General features: G+C 39.5%; 1 protein-coding gene across 1 annotated transcript in view; it reads right to left on the bottom strand.

Moving 5' to 3' along the window:
* Positions 1 to 22130, bottom strand: part of LOC139157587 (deubiquitinase DESI2-like) — a 53244-nt gene extending 31114 nt beyond the window's left edge. The window contains exons 1-2 of the mRNA XM_070734499.1: positions 21991 to 22130; positions 11768 to 11774 (exon numbers count right to left, since the gene is read on the bottom strand). Coding sequence (XP_070590600.1) covers positions 11768 to 11774; positions 21991 to 22130 — 147 coding nt within the window. The remainder of the gene's footprint in view (positions 1 to 11767; positions 11775 to 21990) is intronic.
* Positions 22131 to 25402: the final 3272 nt, after the last annotated feature.

Genomic DNA, 25402 nt, shown 5'->3' with positions numbered 1-25402 from the left:
GTTGGTTCACTACATAATAAATACAACCTTATCATATTTTTGGAGTATAAGCCGCATCTTAGTTTTGGGGGAGGAATCAAGGGGGGAAATTCTGCTTCTGCCTCCCAGCAAACAGTATAGATGATATGCACTGTTTGCTGTGTATTTCTGTGCATGTGTGCCTGACCCATAGAAATAGCAAAGAATTGGGGAAATGTACATTATAGCAGCATCTTAATGCCAGAAACTTTTCTTAAATGCAGTCACACTAACTCCTCCCAATTATTTAAATAGATCTACTCCAAACATGACTAGGTCAGGGTGTAACTCAGTATTATATTACAACTTTTAGGTTTTTTAATTACATTAATTGGATCCAGATGCATTCTTTTTTTTCTTTGATATGTTGTGAGCTGTCAGCCTTGATAGCTTCAAGGCAGGATTAGACAGATTCATGGATGCCAAGTATATCGGTGGTTATTGAAACAGATGTCCAAATGCTGTCTCTATTTTGGTTGAGGCAGGCAGGATTCCCATGAGTACTATTTGTTGGGGGTCAGGGGAAAGGGAGGGTCTTGCCTTCTCTTTCTGCTCAAGATCCCCGTGGACAATTGGTGGGCCACTGTGTGACACAGAATGCTGGACTCGATGGGCTTTGGCCTGATTCAGCATGGCTCTTCTTATGTAAGTTTCCTTGAATTTCATTTGGATGAGAAGCAAGATATCTACAGGAAAAGGCATCTTTGGGATAACCATGACCTGGATGACTAAGAATCGCCATAGACACCATGGAAAACTCTACAATTTTTTTTAGATTAGGGCAGGCCAGCTACAGGCTGAATTTATATATGATTTAAGATATCAATCAGAGGGGTTTTGAATTTAAAAAATGTCAATATTACAGTCTAAGACAAACCAGGAGAATCAGGAAAGATAAAGTGGAAGATTGGAATTTGCCTTCACAATCCCTCCAAAGCTCTTTTCTGGAAATGAAATAGAAGCCCCACATAGTCCTATCATATATCAACAGCCAAAATAATAATATATCTAAGTTTCTGGAACTCAAAAATGCCTTTGATAACTAGCTCACATTTATTTTTGGATTGATTCACCTTTTTTTCTAAAGCCTCCTTTTAAGATGAAGTACCCTAAAAATGATAAATAGCCTATCTTAAAAACATAATTTAAAAGTAGTTACATATATCAGGTTAATAAAAGTAGATTAAAAACTATTAAAATGTCATATCAGAATTCCAAGGTTTATTAAAAATGGTCTCAAAGCATCAGGGATTAAAACTAGCAAAAATTGCATTTATTCAACAACCACCTTGCAGCCCAAGTGCAAAAACATATCATTAAAATGGCTTGGGAGAGGTCACCAGCTGTGAAAAAGCTATTATTACATTAGTGACTAGGCACTCCTATTAGGGTAGCTTGTGGTAAATCAGTGGTCCACATATTACAATATGGAAAAACAGGTAAAGAAAAACCATCAGAATAACAGAGTTGAGAAGGACCTTGAAGGTCTTCTAGTCTAACCCTCTACTCAAACAGGATATCTATATCATTTCAGACAAATAGCTTCTTAAAAGCCTCCAGTGATGGAATGCCCATGACTTCTGAAGACAAGTTCTTTAACTGGTTAATTGTTCTCACTGTTAGGAAGTTTCTCTTTAGTTCTAAGTTGCTTCTCCCTTTGATTAGTTTCCATCCATTGTTTCTTTATTTTATTTATTATTTATTTATTATTTATATCTGTATGCCGCCCCTCTCCGAAGACTTGTCTTGCCTTCTGGTGCTTTGAAAAATAGATTGACATCCCCCCCTCTTCTTTGTGGCAGCCCCTCAAACATGGGAAGACTGCTATCATGCCCACCCCAATCCTTCTTTTCACCATACTATACATACTATAGTATATTCACTATGTAGTATGTACACTATACATACCCAATTTCCACAACCGTTTTTCATATGTTTTAGCCTTCAGTCCCCCAATCATCTTTATTGCTTTTTTTCTGCACTCTTTCCAAAGTTTCAACTTTTTTAAAAGTATGGTGACCAAAACTGGATACAGTATTCTAAGTGTGGCTATACCTAAGGCTTGATAAAGTAGCGTCAATAATTCATGCAAATTTCATTCTGTTAGATCGATTGTTCGTTCAAGTCTGTTGAGATCTGTCTGGATCTTCTTACCCCTATCTTCTGAGGTGTGGGCTATTCTTGCCATGTCCTCTACAAGCTTGATGAGTTCCCTTTCTATTCCCTCATCTAAATGTTGAAGAATACTCAACCTAAAATAGAGCCTTGGGGTATCCCAGTGCATACTAGATGCAATTCCATTGAGGACTACACATGAGTGCAGTTGATCATCTAGTTAGGAATCCATCTGGTGAGGGTGCTGTCTATCCCATACTTTTCCCTTTCATTTCACACAATCCCTTTATCACCATATTCATTTGAATAGTTTGAACTAAGATCAGAAACGAGGCGATTTCGTGACAGACTGATTTCAAAAATGTCCTAAAATGGGATAATATAAATGAAAAATAGTACATTTTTCTTGCATGCGCAGACCATGGGAAAAATATATATATATATGTGTTGTGGTTCAGCCTGAGGCAGATCAAAGGACAGCTGCGTCTCTGCTGGATCCATGCCCGGAGGAGGCTGACAGCGAAGAGGAGGGGGCTGAGCAGTCGGACGGGGGAGAGTCCAGTCAGGAATGTGACCAGGAAGAACAGTATGGGAGCCCCGGGGAGGGGCTCTCCCCAGCCAGTAGCTTGGAGTCTTTGGAGTCATTAGGTGACGAGGCACAAGCTGTCATCAACATGCGACAGAGACGTTTAGATCAAAGGAAGGATCAATTGAGGAAATATTATCAGCATTGAATAAGGAACACCAGGGCTTGGGTGTGGTCCTCATTAGCAGGGAAGGGTTTATAAGGCAGGCAAGCGCTTGAAGCCATGTGGAGTGTTATCAGTTTGGAGTTTCTGTAACCTGCATTGTTTCTCGGTGTCTCTGTTCCTGGCTTGTGGCCCAGCAGTCTTGAAGACCCGTGGGAGGTGTATGTCTGTTATCTACAGTCTCGTCTTGGCAGCAAGAATCCTATATTGATGCATGGACAATTACCTTCGTGTATATATTTGGAGTTCCAGTGTTTTCCTGCTTTGTAAGGACATTTTCTGTTAGCTTCGTTTTCCTTGAACATTATAAAACTGTATTTGAATTTTACCGGTGTGTCTGGCTTATCTTTTTGGGTTGGTCATAGCTTCCAGAGTGACCCAGACAGAATATATATATATATATAAGAAGACCTTTTCCAATGTTGTTTATAAAATTTACTGCAGAGATTATGATGATTCACTGGAAACTTACCAGAGAACTTGCTAACCTGCTTTAAAGGTGAAAATGTTTCTACCTGTTAAAATGCATTAAATACAGTGAAAAGCTAAATCCCTTTGCCCAAAATTTGCACTTGTGTTAACCTATTTCCGGTGACTAGCTCCTCACATTATGCTAAACTTTTTTAACCCTGATTTATTGGATAAACCAGCACAGGAAATTTAAGCATTGTTTACAAATTTGCAAGTATTATTCCTATTTGCTTGACAAGTTTCTCCAGTAACTTCTATGTTAATTATTTTAAGGTTACATTTAGAATAACTTTATTGTTACTTTAAATGTACACTAGTGAGCATACATTAAAATGAAATTTCATTTCGTTCAGCTCTCAAAGGGTCATGACTTTCAGTATATACTACATAAACACAATAGATAATAAATAAATAAGTAAGCAAGCAAGCAAACAAACAAACAAACAAGCATATAATTTCATAATTTCATGCATGGTATGTTTGTGTGTATGTTTGGTTTTAATAAGGGATTTTTAATTATTTTAAACATTAGATTTGTTACATGCTGTTTATTACTGTTGTTAGCCGCCCCGAGTCTATGGAGATGGGCGGCATACAAATCTAATAAATGAATGAATGAATGAATGAATGAATGAATGAATGAATGAATGAATAAATAAGCATATAATTTCCCTTCTAAGAGGCTTCTTTTGAGCATGTTCTTTTGTACCTGCTTCATCCATGAAAAAATTCATCTTCCTCTATTGCTAGTGTGATCTTTTCCCAGTCTTTCAAGGAGAAAGAATAACTGGAACATTGTTATAATAATACAAGTTATAATAATCTTAGACAGTGTCTTCCAATTGGCAGCTTCACACCTAAGATCTCAAGAGTTTACTATTTACTTAAGGAGCACAGAGATTTTTGAATGAGATGAGCTAGAGGTACACAAAAGAAGGTGCTAATTAAAAATGTATTTTTGCTAATTATAATTTATTTATACAGTGGAAATGTATTTTTAGAAGTGGATTTGGGAGATAGAGATGAAGGAATGTTTATTTTCAGAAAGTGGTTGCAGAGTTGCAAACACATTCACAGCTGTCTCGTTCAGCTTTGGGTGTCTGATTTCATTAAGCTATGACCTTGATGCCTTTAAAGGAAAATCAGGACTAAGCCTTAGTCTTGTATTGAATATGTACTTATAGGATGCATTAGTATTAGTATTAGTATTATTAGTATTAGTATTAGTTTTAGTTTAAGTTTTAGTATTAGTATTAGTATTAGTATTAGTATTGTGGATGCCAAGAGAGATGAGTTTTTATGTATATGTTCTAGGAGTGTTCAGTAGTACAGAATTTTGGAAAGAAGTGCAAGATGAAATGAACAGAATGTTAAATATTAACTGGACAATCACAAAAGAAATGGCAGTACTAGTAAAAAAGGGAGATTTAAGAGAATTTAGAGAAATAAAAGTGGCAGCATTGGAAAGCGCTCAAGCAGTAATTGTATTGAGTTGGAAAGAAGCAGCAAAATGGACGATACAGAATTGGTATCGGTACATGGTGGACCACATTCACTTTGAAATTATGGAGGTAAGGATGAACATGTACAATGAAAATAAATTGAAGAAACTGATGGATTGATGGGGACATGGTGAGAGGTTATATGACAAGTAGTATTTGTGATCTAGCCATAAAGAATAAATTAGAATCACTCTTTGATATGTAAATAAAATGCAGATTCTAGCTTAGAAGAATGTTAAAGATGTTTGTATGACCCTCCAATTGGTGGTGGAGTATGTATGTTGTTAGGTGGGGGGTGCACCTTCACAGGGCACTGTTTTATGTTGTATGATGTACAGTCTCTGTGTGTAACATTTAAAAGACCAATTAAAAAAATTATTAAAAAAAAGTATTAGTATTAGTATTAGTATTAGTATTAATTTAGATGCCGCTCAACTCCCGAAGGATTCTGGGAGGGTTAGAATTAGGGACTTCTAAAAAACAGTTTAAAAATTTATCCAAACTTTCTAAAAGAAAAAGGAGTACCTGTAGATGGCTTTGTTCTGTTCAGGAAAGAAGGGGGTAGAGAGGTTTCTGTGGCAAATTTATTAAGGCTTCCCAGTAAACAAGCTGCAATCTCACCAATTAATTGGGAATAAGATCTATTACACTTACTGGGACTTGGCTTGGAGTTAGACTTAGACTAACTTTCTTGTCACTATAAAATGTATGCTAATCATCACAGATTAAAGCGAAATTTTGTTGCATGCAGCTCTCAAAGGGTCACCGCCTTCAATATACACTATATAAATATGACTGTTCTGACATATACTTCCTGACAAATAATAATTAATAGTAATAATAATAATAATAATAATAATAATAATAATAATTTATTAGATTTGTATGCCGCCCCTCTCCGAAGACTCGGGGCGGCTCACAACAACATAAACAGTGTACAGATCCAATTTTTTAAAATATAATTTAAAACCCTTTTAATAAAATAATCACACAATCCAATCAAACCATACACCAACTTTGACAATTGGTGTGTGTGTTAATTTCCCCATGCCTGGCACCACAGATTGTTTTAAATGACAAACGAAAGGTGAGGAGGGTGGCGGCAGTCCTAATCTCTGGGGGAAGTTGGTTCCAGAGGGTCGGGGCCACCACAGAGAAGGCTCCTCCCCTGGGTCCCACCAGACGACATTGTTTATTCGACGGGACCTGGAGAAGGCCAACTCTGTGGGACCTAATCGGCCGCTGGGATTTGTGCGGCAGAAGGCGGTCTCGGAGGTATTCTGGTCTGATACCATGTAGCACAAACGGAGTACCTAAAACATCTTTTTATTTTAACAGCTGTGAAATATGTTCATTCCCAGCCATAATAAGTCCCAAACAATGTTAATTAGTCCGACAAAAGTCTTTCTGAAGAAGGTTGATATCACCAACCTTTATCTCGTTTGACACACTGCCAAAGACATAATTGGCAAAGAGCTTTGCAAGGCCAAACAGAAACACGGAGTCAGAACCAAAATACTGAGACACGAATTGAACAAAGTTGCTTCCCGCAACAAGCACATCAGGTTGCTCCTCTTTTATGACCTTGTGGAGAGCCAATCATCTCCAAGCCTTACTTCCTAGTAATCCTTTTTTCCCATAACTGTTCTTGCCTTCTGGCAGCTCTGCGCATGTGTGCATTGGGAACAGGCCACCCCTGTTCCTCTGCCTCACTCATGTCAGGTTCTGGAGGCCCTGGAGTCAGTATAGACCCCCCCAGATGGCTTGGGCTGGATTTCTGCCTCTGGCACCGAACCTTCTCCAGGCTTCAGGCCTGTCCCATGTTCCTCCCCAGCTTCCTCACTATCTGTTCTGTCTGGGTGCCCCCAGACTTCAACACCAACTGGAAAAAGCAGCCAGACACGCTGGTAAAAGAAAAGCACTTTATAGTTTGAAAAATAAACACAGAGAAAAACCTGTTCTTCCCAACAGGCAGGCTATGAGACTTCACAGCAGAGTCCTGACGGCCAGACAATACAGCAGACTTCTTGCTGGCACACCCACCACTGTAGAGAATAAGACCCACACCTTTTCCCCCCAAGGTTTCAGTATTCAAAGTCACAAACCAGAATTCCAAGACGCCAAAGATCACAGCCAGGTCCCAGGACTCCCAAAGATAATACTCCACAAGCCAGGAAGGGTGGGTCTGCCTTTTCAGCCTTTCCAGAGAGCACCACACCCAAACCCAGCTGTTGCCTCTTTAGTGCTGAAAGTACCTGGCTAATTGTCCCCTTCGTTGTGTTGCTCTTCTCTGCCGGAGATCAATGATTGCTTGTGCATTTTCATCTAAGGAATCCAGGCTGCTTGCTGGGGAGAGCTCCCCCTCGGGGGACTCTGGCTGTCCTCCCTCTCCCTCAGCCTGAGATTCCTCCTCCCCATCTGCCTGAACCTCCTGTTCCTCATCCTCCCCCTCTGAGCAGGAAGCCGGCAGAGGATCAGCCGTTCCCTGAGGGGCCTCAGACGGAATCACAACACTATCCAACTTTGCTTCCAGCTCCGCAGGCCATTGATGGACCACAGCAATGACAAAATAAATAAATAAATACAAAATTATGCACACACCCTCATATATTATATGACATGGAGAAACATATACAGTCTAATTCGGAGGTATACATGCAGATGGTGAGAGAAATGAATCTTGTGAGTTTACTAGACGGATGGGGCATAGGGAACGAAGCTCTTACAGAATGTGGCAGTCCTGCTAGAAATATTTTAAAACCTCCTCCCAAAGGAGAGCAACAGACAAAGACCATTACATATAAACAAACAACAGAAACATTAACAGAAACAGAGTTGGCACGCAGTTTTCTTAGCTGATATGCTTGCTTGTTCCTGTGTTAGCATTCAGGAGAAATATATGTAACTGGGACCCTTACTTTGAAAGAGGCTAATATTTCTCTGTCTTGATAGGTTTCTGTCTGCAGTATTGATGGGCTTCTGGTTTTTTAATGAAAAAATAGTAAAATTGATTGATAATGTGCTGTTTTTAACGCCCAGCAATCACATGGATATATTTCCTTCATGATAATATAATAGAGCAAACCTTTTAAAAATGAATGATTTGGATTTTTATTTGGTTAGATTCTCCTTCTAGGATAGTGAATAGCAAACCTTTTTTTCCTTGGGTGCCAAAAGTACATACGTGAGTGCCCACACCCATAATTCAATGCCTGCAGAGGCAAAATGTCCCTCCAGTGGCCAAAAATGGCCCATTTCCCAACTCCTGGTGGGCCCGGTAGGCCCATTTTTCATCATCTCCAGGCTCCAGAGGCTTCTCTGGAGTTTGTAGAGGGCAAAAACGCCCTCCTCCATACCCCCAGAGGCACTCTGGAAGCTGAAAACACCCTCCCAGATCCCCCACATGAACTAAAAATCAGCTGGCTGCATGTACCTGCACGCTGGAGCTGAGCTAGGGCAACAGCTTGCATGCCGGGAGATATGGCTCCACGTGCCACCTGTGGCACACATGTCATAGGTTCACCATCACTATTCTAGGGGTTAAGGGGCAGAGAAGTGCTGGAAGAAGGATTAAAACTATTTCACACATTGCACATTATCTGAGACACGCTGAAATAGCCATGATTCTGAAATGTTGGTAGGCATAAATAGATTTATTTATTTATTTATTATTAGAGTTGAAAGGGACCTTGTAGGTCATCAAGTTCAACCCCCTGCCTGAGCAGGAAATCCTACAGCCAAATGGCAGCCCAATCTCCTCTTGAAAATGTCCAAAGTTGGGGAGTCCACAACCTCTGCTGGCAGGCCGTTCCACTGGTTGATCGCTCTCACTGTCAGGACTTTCTTTCTCATCTCCAGATTGAATCTTTCCTTGGTCAGTTTCCAACCATTGTTCCTTGTCCGGCCCTCTGGTGCCCTGGAAAACAGTGTGTCCCCCTCCTCTCCGTGGCAACCCCTTAAGTACCTGTATACAGCTATCATGTCCCCCCAAGCCCTTCTTTTTACTAGACTATCCATGCCCAGTTCCAGCAACCGTTCCTCGTATGACATGGTCTCTAGTCCCTGTATCATTTTAGTTGCTCATTCTGCACCCTCTCTAGAGTTTCTATATCTTTTTTGAAGTGTGGTGACCAGAACTGGATGCATTACTCCAGGTGCGTCTCCAAGACAAATCACTTTGGGGGTTTTGCACATTGCATGGTCCAATCTGCCCACTTTCTCTCTGATCTGCCCCTCCTTCTCACTCTGATTGTAAATTTGATCTGCAGTCAAATTACCATAGAAATCCCATTGAAATCAAATTTCTTTTCATGTATGTAGCAAAAATTATAATCCGGCTTTATATTTTAGCAGAAAATGGGTGATGGTTTTTCCAGAAATATTTGGCACGACAGCGATAGGCTATTTATACATGGGAAAATTATCAAAGAAGAGCATGTTGTTCTTTCAAACATTACCTTTGTAAGGATAATGAATACAATTTGTACTCATTGTATATTCTCTAGGCAGGCATAAGTAATTTATTCACACGTTAAAAGACAGGTAGCCTGGGGACCATGTCTTCAAAGATGATACTGTGCACAGTCTTGTAAATGGTTGCACGATCTCTAACCCTTTTGAGTGCAAGCAATATTCTCATAACCCAAGATGTAATGACTGGTTGCCAAGCAATGTTGCTAAGCATAATCTTGCCATCGGTGAGAAAAGAGCTATTGAATGCTATGATGCAACCACCCACACCATGGAGTTTTAAGAACTGCTTAAAGCCTGGACTGAGAATTGTCTACCTACCTATTTATCTATCATGAGAAATACAGTCACTGCTATGGTTAGTTTATCGGGGGGGGTGTTGGTGTTATTCCCTCCTTCTCCCTCCCTCCCTCCTTCTCTCTCTCTTTCCAGATGCATATGGCTTTTTTTTTTTAATTTCACTGTTTCTGTGTCCTATGAGGTAAGGCACTGAGTCATCCTGGAGTTTGGCTTCTACAGTTTTTTGTCTGCATCTAAATAACGATTTGTCAATTCAAGTGTTATTTAAAAAAAAGATTGGTGATAAAAGCTTTCCAAAACCTTGAGATGTGCACTATCTTTGTTATTTTTAACACGAATTAGAAAGTCCTTAAAACTGCTATGTTCCAATCTGCTGGAAAAGTAGATGGTATTATTTTGTTTCCAAACAGCGATCAGAAAGAGCTGTGCCAGTGGTTCTTAAGACTCTTTTTAGACTGAGAACTTGATCATCATTGGAAGGCTATTGAGGCTTCTTCCCCTGGCAATATGGCACCCAGATTGTATCTTCAGAACTCCGAAAATAATTACAACTACCATAATAAACATTTAAAAGAAATTCAGAATGGTCAAATTGCATGTTTTTGAATGTTTAAGATTTTGGAATTCCTGTCTGAACACTGCAAGATTTTACCTGAAAAGGCAAAAGCCTTGAATGATCCAGCAAACTTCTAAAATTCTGGCTGTTTTTTTTTAATTTCATTTCATTTTAGTGCTTATCCTAAGGTCTGCCTTGGATCATTAGTGGGAACCATTGCTTTGGTCCAAGATGAATAAAAAATGATCCAGTCAGTAAGTCTCATTCCAAGTGTCTTCTGATTATGATTTTTATTTTTATTTTTTTTAATTTATTCAATTTTTATGCCGCCCGTCTCCTTAGACTCAGGGTGGCTTACAACCTGTTAGCAATAGCACTTTTTTTTTAACAGAGCTAGGCTATTGCCCCCACAATCCGGGTCCTCATTTTACCCACCTCGGAAGGATGGAAGGCTGAGTCAATCTTGAGCCAGTGGTGAGATTTGAACCGCTGACCTTCAGATCTACAAGTCAGCTTCAGTGGCCTGCAGTACAGCACTCTACCTGCTGCGCCACCCCGGCTCATGATGCATTTCTGAAAACAATCTCGGCAATCAGATTTTGGGTGATCTGTGATTCTCAACAACAATGAACAAATACTTGTTTCCCTTCCAGACTTTAATTAAAAAAAATGTGTGTTGCAGTTATGGCTTTCTTGCATGGTAATATTGCTGTTTTAATGCTGCCTCCTCGCTGGAAAAATGAAAGATCCATGGATAAAATAAAGGCAGAACTTAGTCAGCGCAGTGCATATAAAGCTATATGTATAGAGGTGTAAATGGCAGAATGGGAAAAGTCACAGAAGTTACCAACTGCCAAAGAAGTGATCAGTTACAAATTTGCTTAATCTGACATATCAGCAGTTTAGCCACAGCTAAGTCACTCCTAATGGCATAAGAAATCAATTTGTCAATTTTAAAATCACTTTTATTGTCATTTGTTCCACTTGCTTGGACAATTGGGCAAGAACGTATAGAACACTTTACCCTTAGATTATCTATGGTTGACCTATCCAGATTCCTAAGAGGACAGTAAGGGGCGAGTACAAGTGCACTAGAGTGCTTTCCGTCCCCTGTCCTATTGCTCTCCTATATCTCCTATTCCTTTCCTCTATTCCTATATCTCTTCTTCTATTCTTTCATTGATATGCTCTATTACTATACCTTCTTTTCTATTCTTTCATAGATATATTTTACTATGAGTATCTCCTCTATAACGTTCATCATGTATTTTACTGTGTGTGTGTGTGTGTGTATATATATATATATATATATACACACACACACACACACACACACACACTAAAACTCTCATTGTGTATTGGACAAAATAAATAAATAAATGAATGAATGAATGAATGAATAAATGAATAAGTGAATAAGTGAATAAGTGAATAAATGAATAAATAAATAAATAAATAAATAAATATAAATAAGTAAATATAAATAAATATAAATAAATAAATATAAATATAAATAAATAAATAAAAATTAAAAATAAAAGGTTACTCACCATTGCTTAGTTATTCCCAGTGCAATCCCTTCCCACAGCATCTGTCATATTTTTCTATGGGTTATGGGAACAGTTTCAGCTTTATAAAACTACTTGCTTGGTGAAATACAGCTGCTGACTTTCCTTCTTTATGTAACCAATTCTCCTTTACGGTTGACTATTCTCCCCCCACGTTCTGAACAATTTGGTCATTGATCCACCTACACTTTAATTAGGTTGAGCATTTAAGCTGCATTAATGAGGCTCCCTAATAGGAAACAGAATTTCAGACTCAGAGGAGATATTAATACCAGAAAACATAGAAAAAGTTCCTAGCATTTGCCTAATTGGCTTAACATCTAATAGAAAGCCTCAATCACAAGGTGAGCACAAATGGATGGCTTTGGTAAAGGTAATAGCTATCGGGCTTGAGCTTAATGTGAGTCAACCATTTGAAATACAAATTGTATAACATGTTTATGCTATCCTCTTATGGGATTTTGTAATACATATTTGTCAATTTCTCTTTGTATGTTCATTGATTTACTATGATTTAATTTATGTACATTTATTTACATTCAAATATTTTACCTATTCAAGTTATATTTTAGCTTTGTATATACTTCTAGTTTTTTTCCTCTTATTTGCTCTCTCTCTCTTTTTGTCTCTTTCTCTGTCTCTCTGTCTCTTTATATATCTACCTACCTACTGTTCTGTCTGGGTCCCCCCAGATGCCAACACCAACCAAAAAGAGTAGCCAGAGACACTGGTAAAAAGCAAAGGCAGTTTATATAATTCAAAGCAAACACAGGTAACAAAAACTGTTCTTACAGACAGGAACACGATGCAATTTCACAGAGGTTTCACGAAGGCCAGGCAATAAAACAGGATTCTTGCTGGCAAAAACAACTCTGGAGATAATAAAACCCACGCCTCCCCCAAGTCTTCCAGGCTTCTAGGCCACAAGCCAAGATCAGAGACGCCAAGAATCGAAGCAAGGTCACAGGACTCCCAGTTGATAACTCTCTACGAGACTGTAAGGGCGGGCCTGCCTTTTCAACCCTGCTGAGGAGAACCACACCCAAACCCAGCTGTTGCCAATTCAGGGATGGAAATATCTTTCTAATTGGCCCCTTCTTTGAGCTGCACGTCTCTGCCGCATGTCTATTATAGCCTGTGCGTCTTCGTCCAATGAATCCAGGCTACTAGCTGGGGAGAGGGCCCCCCCCCTGGGGGTCTCAGGCTGCTCTCCCTCCTCCTCCTCCTGACGTTCCTCTCCCCCGTCTGCCTGGTCCTCCCCCTCCTGGTCACTGTCCTCCTCCTCTGGGCATGGATCCGGCAGAGCTCCAGCCGGTCCCTGAGGAGCCTCAGGCTGAATCACAACACTTACCTACCTATCCACCCACCCACCCACCCACCCACCCACCCACCCACCCACCCACCCATCCATCCATCCATCCATCCATCCATCCATCTATCTATCTATCTATCTATCTATCTATCTAATCATATATTTGTCAGGTTTCATGAATCAGAGCTTCTGGTTTTTAACCAGTCATAAAACCTATTCCAAGTTATCTAATAATCCATTTCCTTCTTGTTCTGCAGTTCTTTAGTCATTTTATCCATTTTGGTGCATTCAATAATTTTTGTTATGATTTCACTTTCATTTGAAGTTTTCCATTTTTTTGTATAACAGATCCTGGTTGCCACGATAAAGTGAATTACTGTATTAAGTAATTTTTTCTTTCGTATAATTTTTGCTTAGAATTGCCAGCAAATGTTATAGCCAGAAATTGGACATATGTGGAGGAAGACTTAAACCAATAATGTACAAAAAATGTTAAAGCTAAATGATAAATGTAAGAAAAACTAATAGACCGATGTAGAGCTATAGTAAAATAGGAACTGTGTTTCCCATATATGGGTGCTTATACAGTTTGTAATATCTATTTGCATATAATAAAAATCTTTTTAAAAAGAAATACAAATTGTACATGCATGTTCAAAATGACAGTTTCTATTTAAGAACCTCAGTTATCCTTTTTCTTTACTGATTGCCTTCTCTCTTGCTTCATAAATGGTACTTTTTATAAACCATGTCACAAAACTCAAGTGAGGATTAAAAGTAATGGAGCACAGCATGGTTTGAGTGAGCATGGCTACTAAGTCTTTAACTGATCCAGCTAAACTGATGGTTTGAACTCACTGGGGAATTTGCATCTTCAACTCTCTTATTAAACTGTCCTTTAACATTATTTTAAGATATAACTGGTACTCATAGCCTGAAGTCATGCTGTTTTGGATTCAGAGTACATATGTTTCATTTACATTGAGCCTTGTTAATTCTATGACTGCAGGTGGATCGTAGGATCTGTTAGGGCCAACATATATGAGCTGCAAAACTCCAGATGAATATTGAATGTTAGTTGTTACCCAATGATTGTCTCGATTTTTGCAGTCCATAAGTGGCAGTACTAATTCTGTTCCTTAATGTTTGGAGTCCTCTAAAATATTTTACTACACATAAAGCTATCTTAGTTCCAGATTAAAAGCCATGATGGTGCAGTGAGTAGATTCTAGTATTGCAGGCTAATTTTGCTGATTGCCAGAAGTTTGATCCTGACTGGCTCAAGGTTGATTCAGCCTTCAATCCTTCCAAGATTAGTAGAATGAGGACCCTGATTGTTGGGGACAATATGCTGACTGTGTAAACTGTTTAGAGGGGGCTGTAAAGCACTATGAAGCAGTATATAAGTCTAAGATCTATTGCTTTTAATGGGAAAACTGAGACAAAGCTTTCAATAAGAAGATCCCTTGAAATCTTGTTTTACTTGCCTTTTGATTGCCTGGCCAAATGTTAACTAAATCTCCATGACATTTGGCATAGTTGGCAAAAGAAGATAGATACACCATTATTAGTGATGGGCGAATCCAACGGTGTTCGGGTTCGGCAAGTTCAGACGAACTTTACGCAAAATTTGGCCAAAACAGGTGGAGCTTTGATGTCACGTATACCGGCAGGTTGCTAAGGACGCCAAGGTGATCACTTCCTGGATTCCATGGAATCCAGGAAGTGATCACCTTGGCGTCCTTAGCAACCTGCCAGTGACGTCAAGGCTCCGCCCCCAGAACCTCTTCGTTGGAGGGATTCCCCAGCTCCTTCAAAGGGAGGTCTTCACGTAAAAATAAACATTGTTATTTTTACGAAAAAAGACACCACAGCGGCGCTGCAAGCAAAGGGCGGTCCTTTCACGTAAAAATAAACATCCAGGAAGTTATCACCTTGGTGTCCTTAGCAACCTGCGGGTGACATCAAAGCTCCGAATGCCGAACGCAACCCCGAACTTTGCCCAAAGTTTCAAAAAAATTCAGGTTCGGGTTCGGCATACTGAACACCGCAAAATTCAGTACGGACCCGAATTGTGCAGATTCAGTTCGCCCATCACTAACCATTATTAATCTTTGGAATATTCCAGTTCAATTAAACATCCTAACAGCCATTTGCCTTCCCCATCTTTTTCTCAAATTATGTTTGTATCTAAGCAAGAAAATATCTTCAGTCTTGTGCAATGCTTTCAAGTCAGGAAAGTGCCACAGAAAAAACTAATCTATCTTCAGAGTGAAGACTTAGATGTTGGCACACCTTATTTTATGTGGCAAAAAAATAAATCTTATGCACGTGGTTCTCCACTGCAGCTATTAACATTTCATTAAAGGCAACGTATTTCCTTCTGGTACAACTATCTAGGAGGGTGAAGATAAATTTCTGCAATCTGTAAATACACAAGACATCAAGGCTTCAAGAAGAAACTATTTCATATCTGCCCAGATGCTCATAATTGCACTTTCATCCTCAGGCTAAGCTTTTCTTCGTCTAAAGTACTCCCATGTGCTGAAAGAAGATCATGCCAGCCATGACAGAGCCTTAAATCCATGGTAATTGGTATCCCTCCCACCTGCCACAATTGCACTTAATCTATTTTGTGACAATTGATGGAGCACTTCTATTCCCCCTCTCCTGGGCACACAAACACACGTACATACATCCTGGAGTCCTATGTTGTACACTGACTGTGTAATTCATAGAAAATTAAGCATTATATTCAAAACCCTCATAACAAGCCAGATCAGTTGTACCTTTTATTCACTTAGGTCGAACAAACTGCAAAATGGTTTATGGTAATAAAAATTCCCGCTTCCCTAGTTAAAATGAGTGGCTAGTTCTCATCACCATGCATAATTAGCTGCACTTGTATTTAGAAGTAAAGCATCTCGAGGTTCAACTACTGCAACGCTCTCTACATGGCGCTACCTCTGAAGAATGTTCGGAAATTTCAAATCATGCAGAATGCGGCCACATGAGCCGTCATGGATCTCCCCAGATATACCCATGTTTCTCCAACACTCCCCGGACTGCATTGGCTGCCAATTGGTTTCCGGACACAATTCAAAGTGTTAGTGATGACCTATAAAGCCCTACATGGCATCGGATCAGATTACTTACGGGACCGCCTTCTGCCACATAAATCCCAGCAACCGATTAGGTCGCACAGAGTTGGCCTTCTCCAGATCCCATCGACTAAACAATGTTGCCTGGTGGGACCTAGGAGAAGAGCCTTCTCTGTGCCGGCCCCGGCCCTCTGGAATCAGCTCCCTCCAGATATTCGTACTGTCCCCACCCTCCTCGCCTTTCGCAAGGCCCTTAAGACCCATCTATGTCACCAGGCATGGGGCAGCTAGATCATGACCCCCCCCCGACCATTAAATGTTATGTGTGGATGTGATTGAGTTAATTGACTGCTTTTTAATGCAATGGGATTTTAGCTTATAGTTTTAACTATTAGATTTGTATTCATATTATTTTTGTATTATATTCTGTGAGCCACCCCGAGGTTTCAGAAAAGGGTGGCATACAAATCTAAATAATAATGATGATGATGATGATGATGATGATAATAATAATAATAATAATAATAATAATAATAATAATAGTTTGAAATGTTCCTCCTTTGGTTGTGACTTTTTGCTTGAATCCAGCTATCTGTGAGCATGATGCTTGAACTCTGTACACATCGTAATCAATGTGTTAGGCTTAAATAAGCTTGTACTTGATGCTGTAAATTAAACCAGCAGACTAGGATATATGACCATGACATGTTTTAATGATTAAGGAAACAAGAATGAAAAAGAATGTCTGACTGCCTTCGAGTAGAATCTAGAAATATGAGGTGGTGCAGAAACTGCTGCCATGGAACTTTGATAAGAGCCATAATGATCTCAGTCTTTTGTAACATTACTGCATGAATGATTTGAATGGCATTTGGTCCCACCATATTATGACACGGTGGAAGAGATGGTGCAAATGTACTATTTGTTTGTGGGGTGTCAATTGCCTTGTTTACCTCCTTCAGATTGCCCACAAATGTTGCTAAGTTGTTACCAGCAATTATCAGGAAAATCTAAATTATTACTAGTTCTTTCTTATCTGACAAAGCAGGGGTGAAATCCAACAGGTTCTGACAGGTTCTGGAGAACACCTAGTGGAAATTTTCAGTAGTTCAGAGAGTACCACATTTGGCTGGCCCCAGAGTGGGGTAGGAATGGAGATTTTGCGGTATCCTTCCCCTGCCATACCCCACCAAGCCACGCCCAGGAAGCCACACCACACCCATCAGGCCATGCCCACAGAACCAGTAGTAAAAAAAATGGATTTCTCCACTGACAAAGACTTCTGATCTGTTTGGTTCATCTACAGTACTTATTCTAATTTCAAAAGCCTTCTGCAAGAAATGTGTTTAACATTTCTTTCTTTCCTGGTAGCCTACTAGTAAGGCCGGAAAGGGAAAAGCAAAGTAGCCAGTTCCAGAAAGAGTAAGAGGGAAGGTCTCTCTTTCTTCCCCCCCCTTTCATTCACAGAGTTGGTACAGCCGAAATTAGAAGCAAACCCTCCTTCTTGAGGGAATATGGAGCCCAACAGTTCTTTATGAATCCAAACCTACCTGGACAAGAGCATCTCAGGATTTGCTCATCTTCTGAGACCTTTCTGAATCCTAATAAAGAAAGACCCTTATTTATTAGAGATGAATCTTTTCTAGCACTGTGTGCAAATTACAGAAGATAGCAATAGCACTTAAAATGATATACTACTTTGCAGTGCTTTACAGCTTTCTCTCAGCAGTTTACAGAATCAGAACAGTGCGCCCAACAATCTGGGTTCTCATTTTATCGAGCTCGGACGGATGGCAAGCTGAGTCAACCTTGAGCCAGGATGGTTTTTAGGAAAAGTTTTTAAATAAGCATTTATAAAAACCAAGACAGCATATCTGTTCTTGCTGCTTAATCTCTTTTCCCAATTGTTTCACTTTAATTAACTGCTCCTCGATCCACAGCTCACATTAGAGAAACATCTTTCAGCTGTGGCGAGGGGGGCGTTTGCCCAGGTTCGCCTGGTGCGCCAATTGCGGCCCTATTTGGACCGGGAGTCATTGCTCACAGTCACTTATGCCCTCATCATCTCAAGGCTCAACTACTGTAGCGCTCTCTACATGGGGCTACCTTTGAAAAGTGTTCGGAAACTTCAGATCGTGCAGAATGCAGCTGCGAGAGCAATCATGGGCTTCTCTAAGTATGCCCATATCACTCCAACACTCCACAGTCTGCATTGGTTGCCGATCAATTTCCGGTCACAATTCAAAGTGTTGGTTATGACCTATAAAGCCCTTCATGGCACCGGACCAGAATATCTCCGGGACCGCCTTCTGCCGCACGAATCCCAGGGACCGGTTAGGTCCCACAGAGTTGGCCTTCTCCGGGTCCCGTCGACTAAACAATGTCGTCTGGCAGGACCCAGGGGAAGAGCCTTCTCTGTGGTGGCTCCGACCTTCTGGAACCAGCTCCCCCCTGAGATTAGGATTGCCCCCACCCTCTTTGCCTTTCGTAAACTCCTTAAAACCCACCTCTGCCATCAAGCATGGGGGAATTGAAACATCTCCCCCTTGCCCATGTTGTTTTGGTGTATGATTGGTTGTGTGCTTGTTTTTTATATATATTGGGGTTGATTTTATGAATTTTTTAACCTAAAACTGTAATTAGATTGGTAAATATTAGATTTGTCACTATGTACTGTTTTTGCCATTGTTGTGAGCCGCCCCGAGTCTGCGGAGAGGGGCGGCATATAAATCCAATAAATCTAATCTAATCTAATCTTTTGATTTCTGTCATACTTATGGTTTTAACTTCTTATGTGAACATTTTCTTTGAGAAGTAGGATATGTGAGGCATTACTATAAGGAACTGATGGCTTATTGGGAGAATTTGCTCAGCTGATGGGTTTTAGGATTACAAGAAATGTGTCCCAATGGGACCATATTTCCTTGATAAATCCAGCAGCCCAGTGTAGTTCTATGTCCTTTTCAACTTAGCACAAGTCAATATGTGATTATATTGCTGGACGTTATATAGCAGTGATAGCGAACCAAATGCCCAAACTGCACATGCATGCATGCCTATACCAAAAGATGTGCAAGTGTGTGTGAATGTGCATTTGCGCTGACATGTGCATGTACAGACATGCATGAATGTGCACATGCATAGTCATGCATGAAAGTACGCATGCACAGACATGCCCAGCAGTGACCTGAAGACCAGCTGGCTGGCAGGAGGCAGGGCATCCCAACAGCGGCAGCACAGCAAGAGTTAAGCTATTTTTCTTTTATGACCTTCTGTTTCATTTTTTTGCAGGGAAACAGAAGCTCATGAAAGAAACACCACAGAGATCGGACCTGGGGCAACGGCGCATTTGCCAGCAGAGAGGGCTCGGTGTGCCACCTCTGGCATGCATGCCATAGGTTCGCCATCACAGTTGTATAGTGATCTTCTTCTACTTGATCCATTTTTATAACAGGTAGGAGCACAGCAGATTTCAAATAAGAAACTATATGGAAATTCCAAGACTGTAGATTAGATTGGGAAATTTGGGAAAAAACATTCCAGAAGAAGGCAATGGCAAAGGTAATGTGCTTTACATATAAAATAAAGAGATTATAATCCATTTTTTTTCAGTGAACAATTGTTCCCAAAGTAGACGCAAATGGTAACCTGACTTACCAGCCATGCTACAAAAATAATTCCAATAGGCCACCAATTAACCTAAAAGCAAGCAATTTTAAGTTCCATCAAACAATACAAGAGATATTTAAGCTGGTGTAAAACTTCATATTAAAATCAGTAGGCAGGCAAAGCAAATAATTTTGGCTGGAGAATACCAACCAAAATGTTCAATGTTCAATGAACAAATGTTCAAAATTTGTTATTACTGGAATAAGGCCATTGATTTGAGCACAGCGGTGAATGATTTTGAGCCAAAGTTTGTTCTCAAAACACATACATATGATGTCTCATGTCTCATAGAAGAATAATCAGATGATAGATAGATGGATAGATGGATAGATGGATAGATGGATGGATGGATGGATGGATGGATAGAAGGATAGATGGATAGATGGATAGATAGAAGGATAGATGGATGGATGGATGGATGGATAGATACTGTATATATAGTAGATAGTGTTGCAGGATAGGATTTCTACATTCAAAGATAGGATATGGGAATTGGCATAACAAAAATATATTTATTTATTATTTATTTATTTATTTATTTATTTATTACTTAGATTTGTATGCCGCCCCTCTCCGAAGACTCGTCACATTATAGAGATATTCATGTCTTCCTATGCAAGAAAACAAATAATGCTGGTAGCCAACATGGGGGGGGGGGACATGAACCTGCAGTGCAACACATCTAGAGGGACCCAGTTGAGAATGGTTATTGAATATATTAAATTCTGTTAACTTATATATTTCAACACCAAGTGAACATAATTGCCATCACAAATATCTCTCACATAGGCACTTCTTTGCTGATCAGTTCACAGAAAAAGGTTGCAATTATTCAGGTGGCAGACTAATTATAATCAAAGCATATGTCCAACAGAAAAGGAAATGTGCTACTTACTTGCAAGCAATCCAAGACACAAGGTGTAATTTGGAACAGTTCTAGTTCAGTCTTATAATAAAGGAAGACCTTTATATTATTAGCTTTCATTAAGGGAACAACACTTTCTTTTTCATATATTTGTTTAATATTTCTCTTTCTTACATTTCACTTATTAATTATGAAATCAGCTTGAAAACAAAGTGAACTGAGATGCTTAAGGTAAAAGTTCCTAAACACCAGAAACAAAATGATGTTCCAAATTACAACTTTGCATTAAGCAATACCAACAAATGGAGAATTACTGAACATTCCAGGGTTAGCTGATTCTTCCATTCAGGTCTTTTCTCACTGAAATCCACTAAAACCTTTTACTATAATTCATATGTTGATTGACTAATAGAGCTTTTGTCTTCATAAATTTTTCAGAAGTGGAAATGAGCACTTTAGAAAAAGCCAGTAGCTGAATCTAAATTGACAATCAAATTGGTTATTATTTTGTACATCTGCTAATCCTTTGAGTCTTGGATGACAAAAAATAACAACAGAAGAAAAATCTTATTAGTCAAGATAATTCAAGCTGATTTGTGAAAGTATCTTTTATTAACAATTTAATATTGATAATCCAGAGGAAGCTATAAACTAAATTTATCAAGGTACTTCAGACTTTCATGGTTTTTATTGATGTTACTAATCTCTATTATCTGAATATCCTTTTTTTCCATTGACTTTAAACATATTGTCTCTACTTATTATCAGCATAACAAAGATCCAATATAGAAAAACAATGAAAAGTGTTGTTAATTCAGACAATCTAAAGAGAATACGTTCAGATACCAATAATGCTTTTGAAATAATAATACAGAATTAACTGAATTTTGCCATAAAGCAATGATAAAAGACCTGCCAATTGAACCAGTTCCCTTGGTGTTAAAGTTCATCTTAAAATATCTCCAAAATACATGAAATAATTTCTTCAATCACACTCTCGAAGTCCTAATGGGGGAATGCTAAGCAGGAGATTGTATGGTTATTTTTGAACAATGCTTACAGAACATTACTACATTTGTATTAAAAAGTCCGGGTTTTATAAGGATTTCTCTGATACATTAATTTCATTTCATTATCTCCCCCCCCCCCTTCCAAAGCTTCCTTCTTGGTCCAGAGTACTTAACTGCCTAGAAAGTCAGGAGCATCCAGTTCAGTATATAAGCCATATATCTTATAGCCTTTCTTCTACCTGGGCTTCTAAAAGGAGAGAACATTTCCAATAATAATTTCTTATTTAATCTGATGTGATGGGCTCCCTTCAAAACACAGTACTCTCTGCAGAAACCCAGGTGTGGGCAACAGTAGCTGCTCTGTCACCAATGGCTCTGAAGATTCAGCCCAGCCAAGTGCTGTGCATGCTGCTTGGCTCATCATAATAGAGTCTCTTGCCCAATCATATCCCAGAATTGTCTCCCCTACCTCCCACCTTGTAATGAAGGCATCTGCTTGTTTCTTACTCACCATGTCATAAACATTCAAGATCACCGGTTCATTTGCCATTGTAGATTGCAGTGATGCTTGGATTGAAGCCCTTAAATCCCTGCCAGATGTGGCGATGCCCAAGGGGATGGGGGTTTTTTCACCCTTAGTTACACAGGAAAACCAACGTCCATGCTATTGAGAAAATATAAACCATGGAGGGGAGATCCGCAGAGGGTTTTCCAAGCCTTTTGATGCCAAAGTTTCTTGGTAACGAGGCTCCTTTTAAAACTCTCAGCTAAATATTCAATCTTTTTTTAAAAAATCACTGCAGATGATTGATGTGCCAGTGTTTGTACAGCATGTTCCAAGTCAGTCCCTATCCTCCTGTCTCCTAAAGGCAAATCATAACTAACCACCACCAAAAGATAGAGTGGCTTGCTTTAAAAACGAGTCCCTTTAGACCTCCCAGGAGGGGAGAAACATGGAAAAGATTACAGGACAGGTGGATGGATAAATCCAAATGAAACATTTAGCCAAACGTGAAGTACTTTAAGTGAAGATCAAAATATGGAGTAATTTGGAGGAAAGATCCATGGAGGGATGGGAAGGGAAGCGCTTAAAGCAAAAATCTGCACCCCGTTTCTAAGCTAACACAAATCCAAGCAGACATTTACAGAAAATCCAAGTTCCTCTGTATATCGGGTCTCTAAAATCAGCAGAGGGGGGGGAATAGAACCGTCTACCCTGCTACTGTTTTGTTTTTCTTGTGCCTCAATCCCCAAAATGTAGAAATAATAAAATCTATCCAGGTGCTGAAATTTACCTTTCAAAGCTTCAGTTCCTCCTTCAATCTAGGTGATTATTTGGGGGGGGAATAGGGAGGGGGAGAGGCTTTGATACTGATTCAAGCTGAAAAATAAATCTGTAAGGAGGAGAAGAAGGTAATTTTTCTTAAAAGAAAAAGAGAACACACACTAAAGCGGTTCCCTCAGTCTCTCGAGGGAGCCGACCGGGAACTGTCCAGGGTACTGAAGCCTCTCCAGCCATCTATCCCACGGAACAGCACTCTTGGTAACCCTTTAGGAGAATCGCGTGCAAAACGCTCTCCGGGTGCTGATTGCAAAACCGTAGAAAATCAGGAAATGCCGAGCACCAAGTCTTGGCTCTTCTCAGCACTTTGTACAGGAAGCTAAAATCTCCTTTTTCCACACCAGTTTTCCTCAACAGGAACATTGCCCAGAGACTGGCAAGAGCTGAAGAGTGCCACTCCATCTTTTTCTGAGAGAAGGCATCTCCAAAGGGAGAACTTTAAACAACCAGCAAACGAATGAGAGTAGAAGGATACTTTTGGTGCGGGGTAGGAATAGTTCTGGACTTTCTCTTATCCTGCTGATGGTTAGGACTCTTGGGTCTGGCAGTGCTGCAAATTCCTGCTGGAGTCTCATGAATCCCATTCAGATTAGACCTGGAGGCCAGAGTAAATTGTGAAATCCATTGCGGTAAATTTCTTCCTGTATTTGCTCCTCCCTCCCCTCCAAAGCATAGTGAGATGTGCATTAAAGAAAAAGGAGGGGGAGCTTGGGAAGGGAGTGAGGAGGGGGGACTCTTCCTGCGTCCAATGAGTTTCGGGGAAGGGAGAGAGCTGACCTTAAAGCTGGAAAAGCGCAGATCCTGCTGTAATATCCATGAAAGGGTGCTGGGATTACCTCATCGGTGTGGGAGGGGTAGCTGAGGCGTTCTGCCAGCTTGCAGCCAACCACATCTGAATGAAAATTGCAGAGAGCCTGTTACATCAGCATCGCCCAGCATTCCCCTGTCTTTCGCAGGCAACAGCTGCCCACTTTTCCCAGCTGTGGGTGGACCATTCAGCTGAACAGAAAAAAGTGTTAGCATCCACCAATCACGTGGCAAGGACCAGCACTCGCTACAAATCAAGAGAAATAAAAAACAGACTAGCCTAGGGCAGCATAAATTTGTTTTGGTGAAGGCAAAGAGGGAACTGGTAGAGATTCATGTTTCAGTTTATTTGAAACTTAGTTAATGATTTTTTGCATTCTCATTTATACATTTTCTACATCATTTTGAATTAGAATAATTAACACTTAGTATATCCACTACAGGATTGGATAATTAATCCAAATGCATATCCTATATATTTAAGCTACCAGAGCATGCTTCAAGTGCTGGGGTAGTACATATACACTTATTTATATGTGCAACAAACAAGCATTTGTAAACTTCCTCCATGTCATCTGCTGAATTAAAAATTTAAAAGTAGTTCCACTTTCTTTGATAACTGAATAAGAAATTGTATTGGAGATGACTTGAATCCCAAACTGCTCACATGCTAGTTTTATTTTATTTCTTTTTTTTAAATTTATTTTATCAAAAAATTATAGGGTGATAATTTGTACAAATAAACATTAGATAAGTAATGATAAAAAGTAACAAAAAAAGACAATAGTACAGGAATGGTAGGCAAAGTGGTGCACTTATGCACACCCCTTAGTTGAATACAATTCTCCTCCCATCCCACCCCCATCCATTAAGAAAAAATAATTTCCTTTTAGGGGTAAATTTTATTTGTATAAATCCATAAATTTCTTTTCTGCTTCTCATTCTTTTTACTAATACTGTATACTATATTTTGCTATCAGCTTTATGGTAAATGCTTTAAAAGATTTCAGGATCACAGTCATATGTAAAATGTTTGTTTGTTGGTTGGTTTTTATTTGTCAAACATGTATAGGATAGCAGTAGTTTGTATAACATAAATAAAAAGTTACGATTAAAGAGGACAATAGGACAGTAGGCACAGTGGTGTGCCTTACAGATCTCTTAGAAATGGGGAGAGGTCAACTGTAGACAATCCAAGGTTACTGTAGACAATCTAAGATTACTGGAAGTTTTAGATGACCGGTTGGCTCAGCCCCTACATGTATCCTTCTCTTTTGATTTCACAAAGGAAGGATTCAGCCACTCTTCTGAAGTATATCATCATATATACTTAAGTTAAGCATTTTCTTTTGCATTTTCTAGGGACACCAACTATAATCTGGAACAATGTAGATAGGTTTTAAACGGGAGAAAGAGTTTATGTATATTGGAAGTTCATTGAAGATGATTTCATGGAGTAAATGAAGTGAAAGGCTTAAGAGAAAGTATATGGCATTTCCTAGCAAGTCTGAAGATTGAGAAGACTAGAGCTCAGAACAACATGTTGA

Source organism: Erythrolamprus reginae, chromosome 1 (genome assembly GCF_031021105.1).
Source record: "Erythrolamprus reginae isolate rEryReg1 chromosome 1, rEryReg1.hap1, whole genome shotgun sequence".
In the NCBI taxonomy this organism is placed as follows: Eukaryota; Metazoa; Chordata; class Lepidosauria; order Squamata; family Dipsadidae; genus Erythrolamprus; species Erythrolamprus reginae.
Note: the sequence above shows the minus strand (reverse complement) of the source record. Positions and strands in the feature narration are given on the sequence as shown.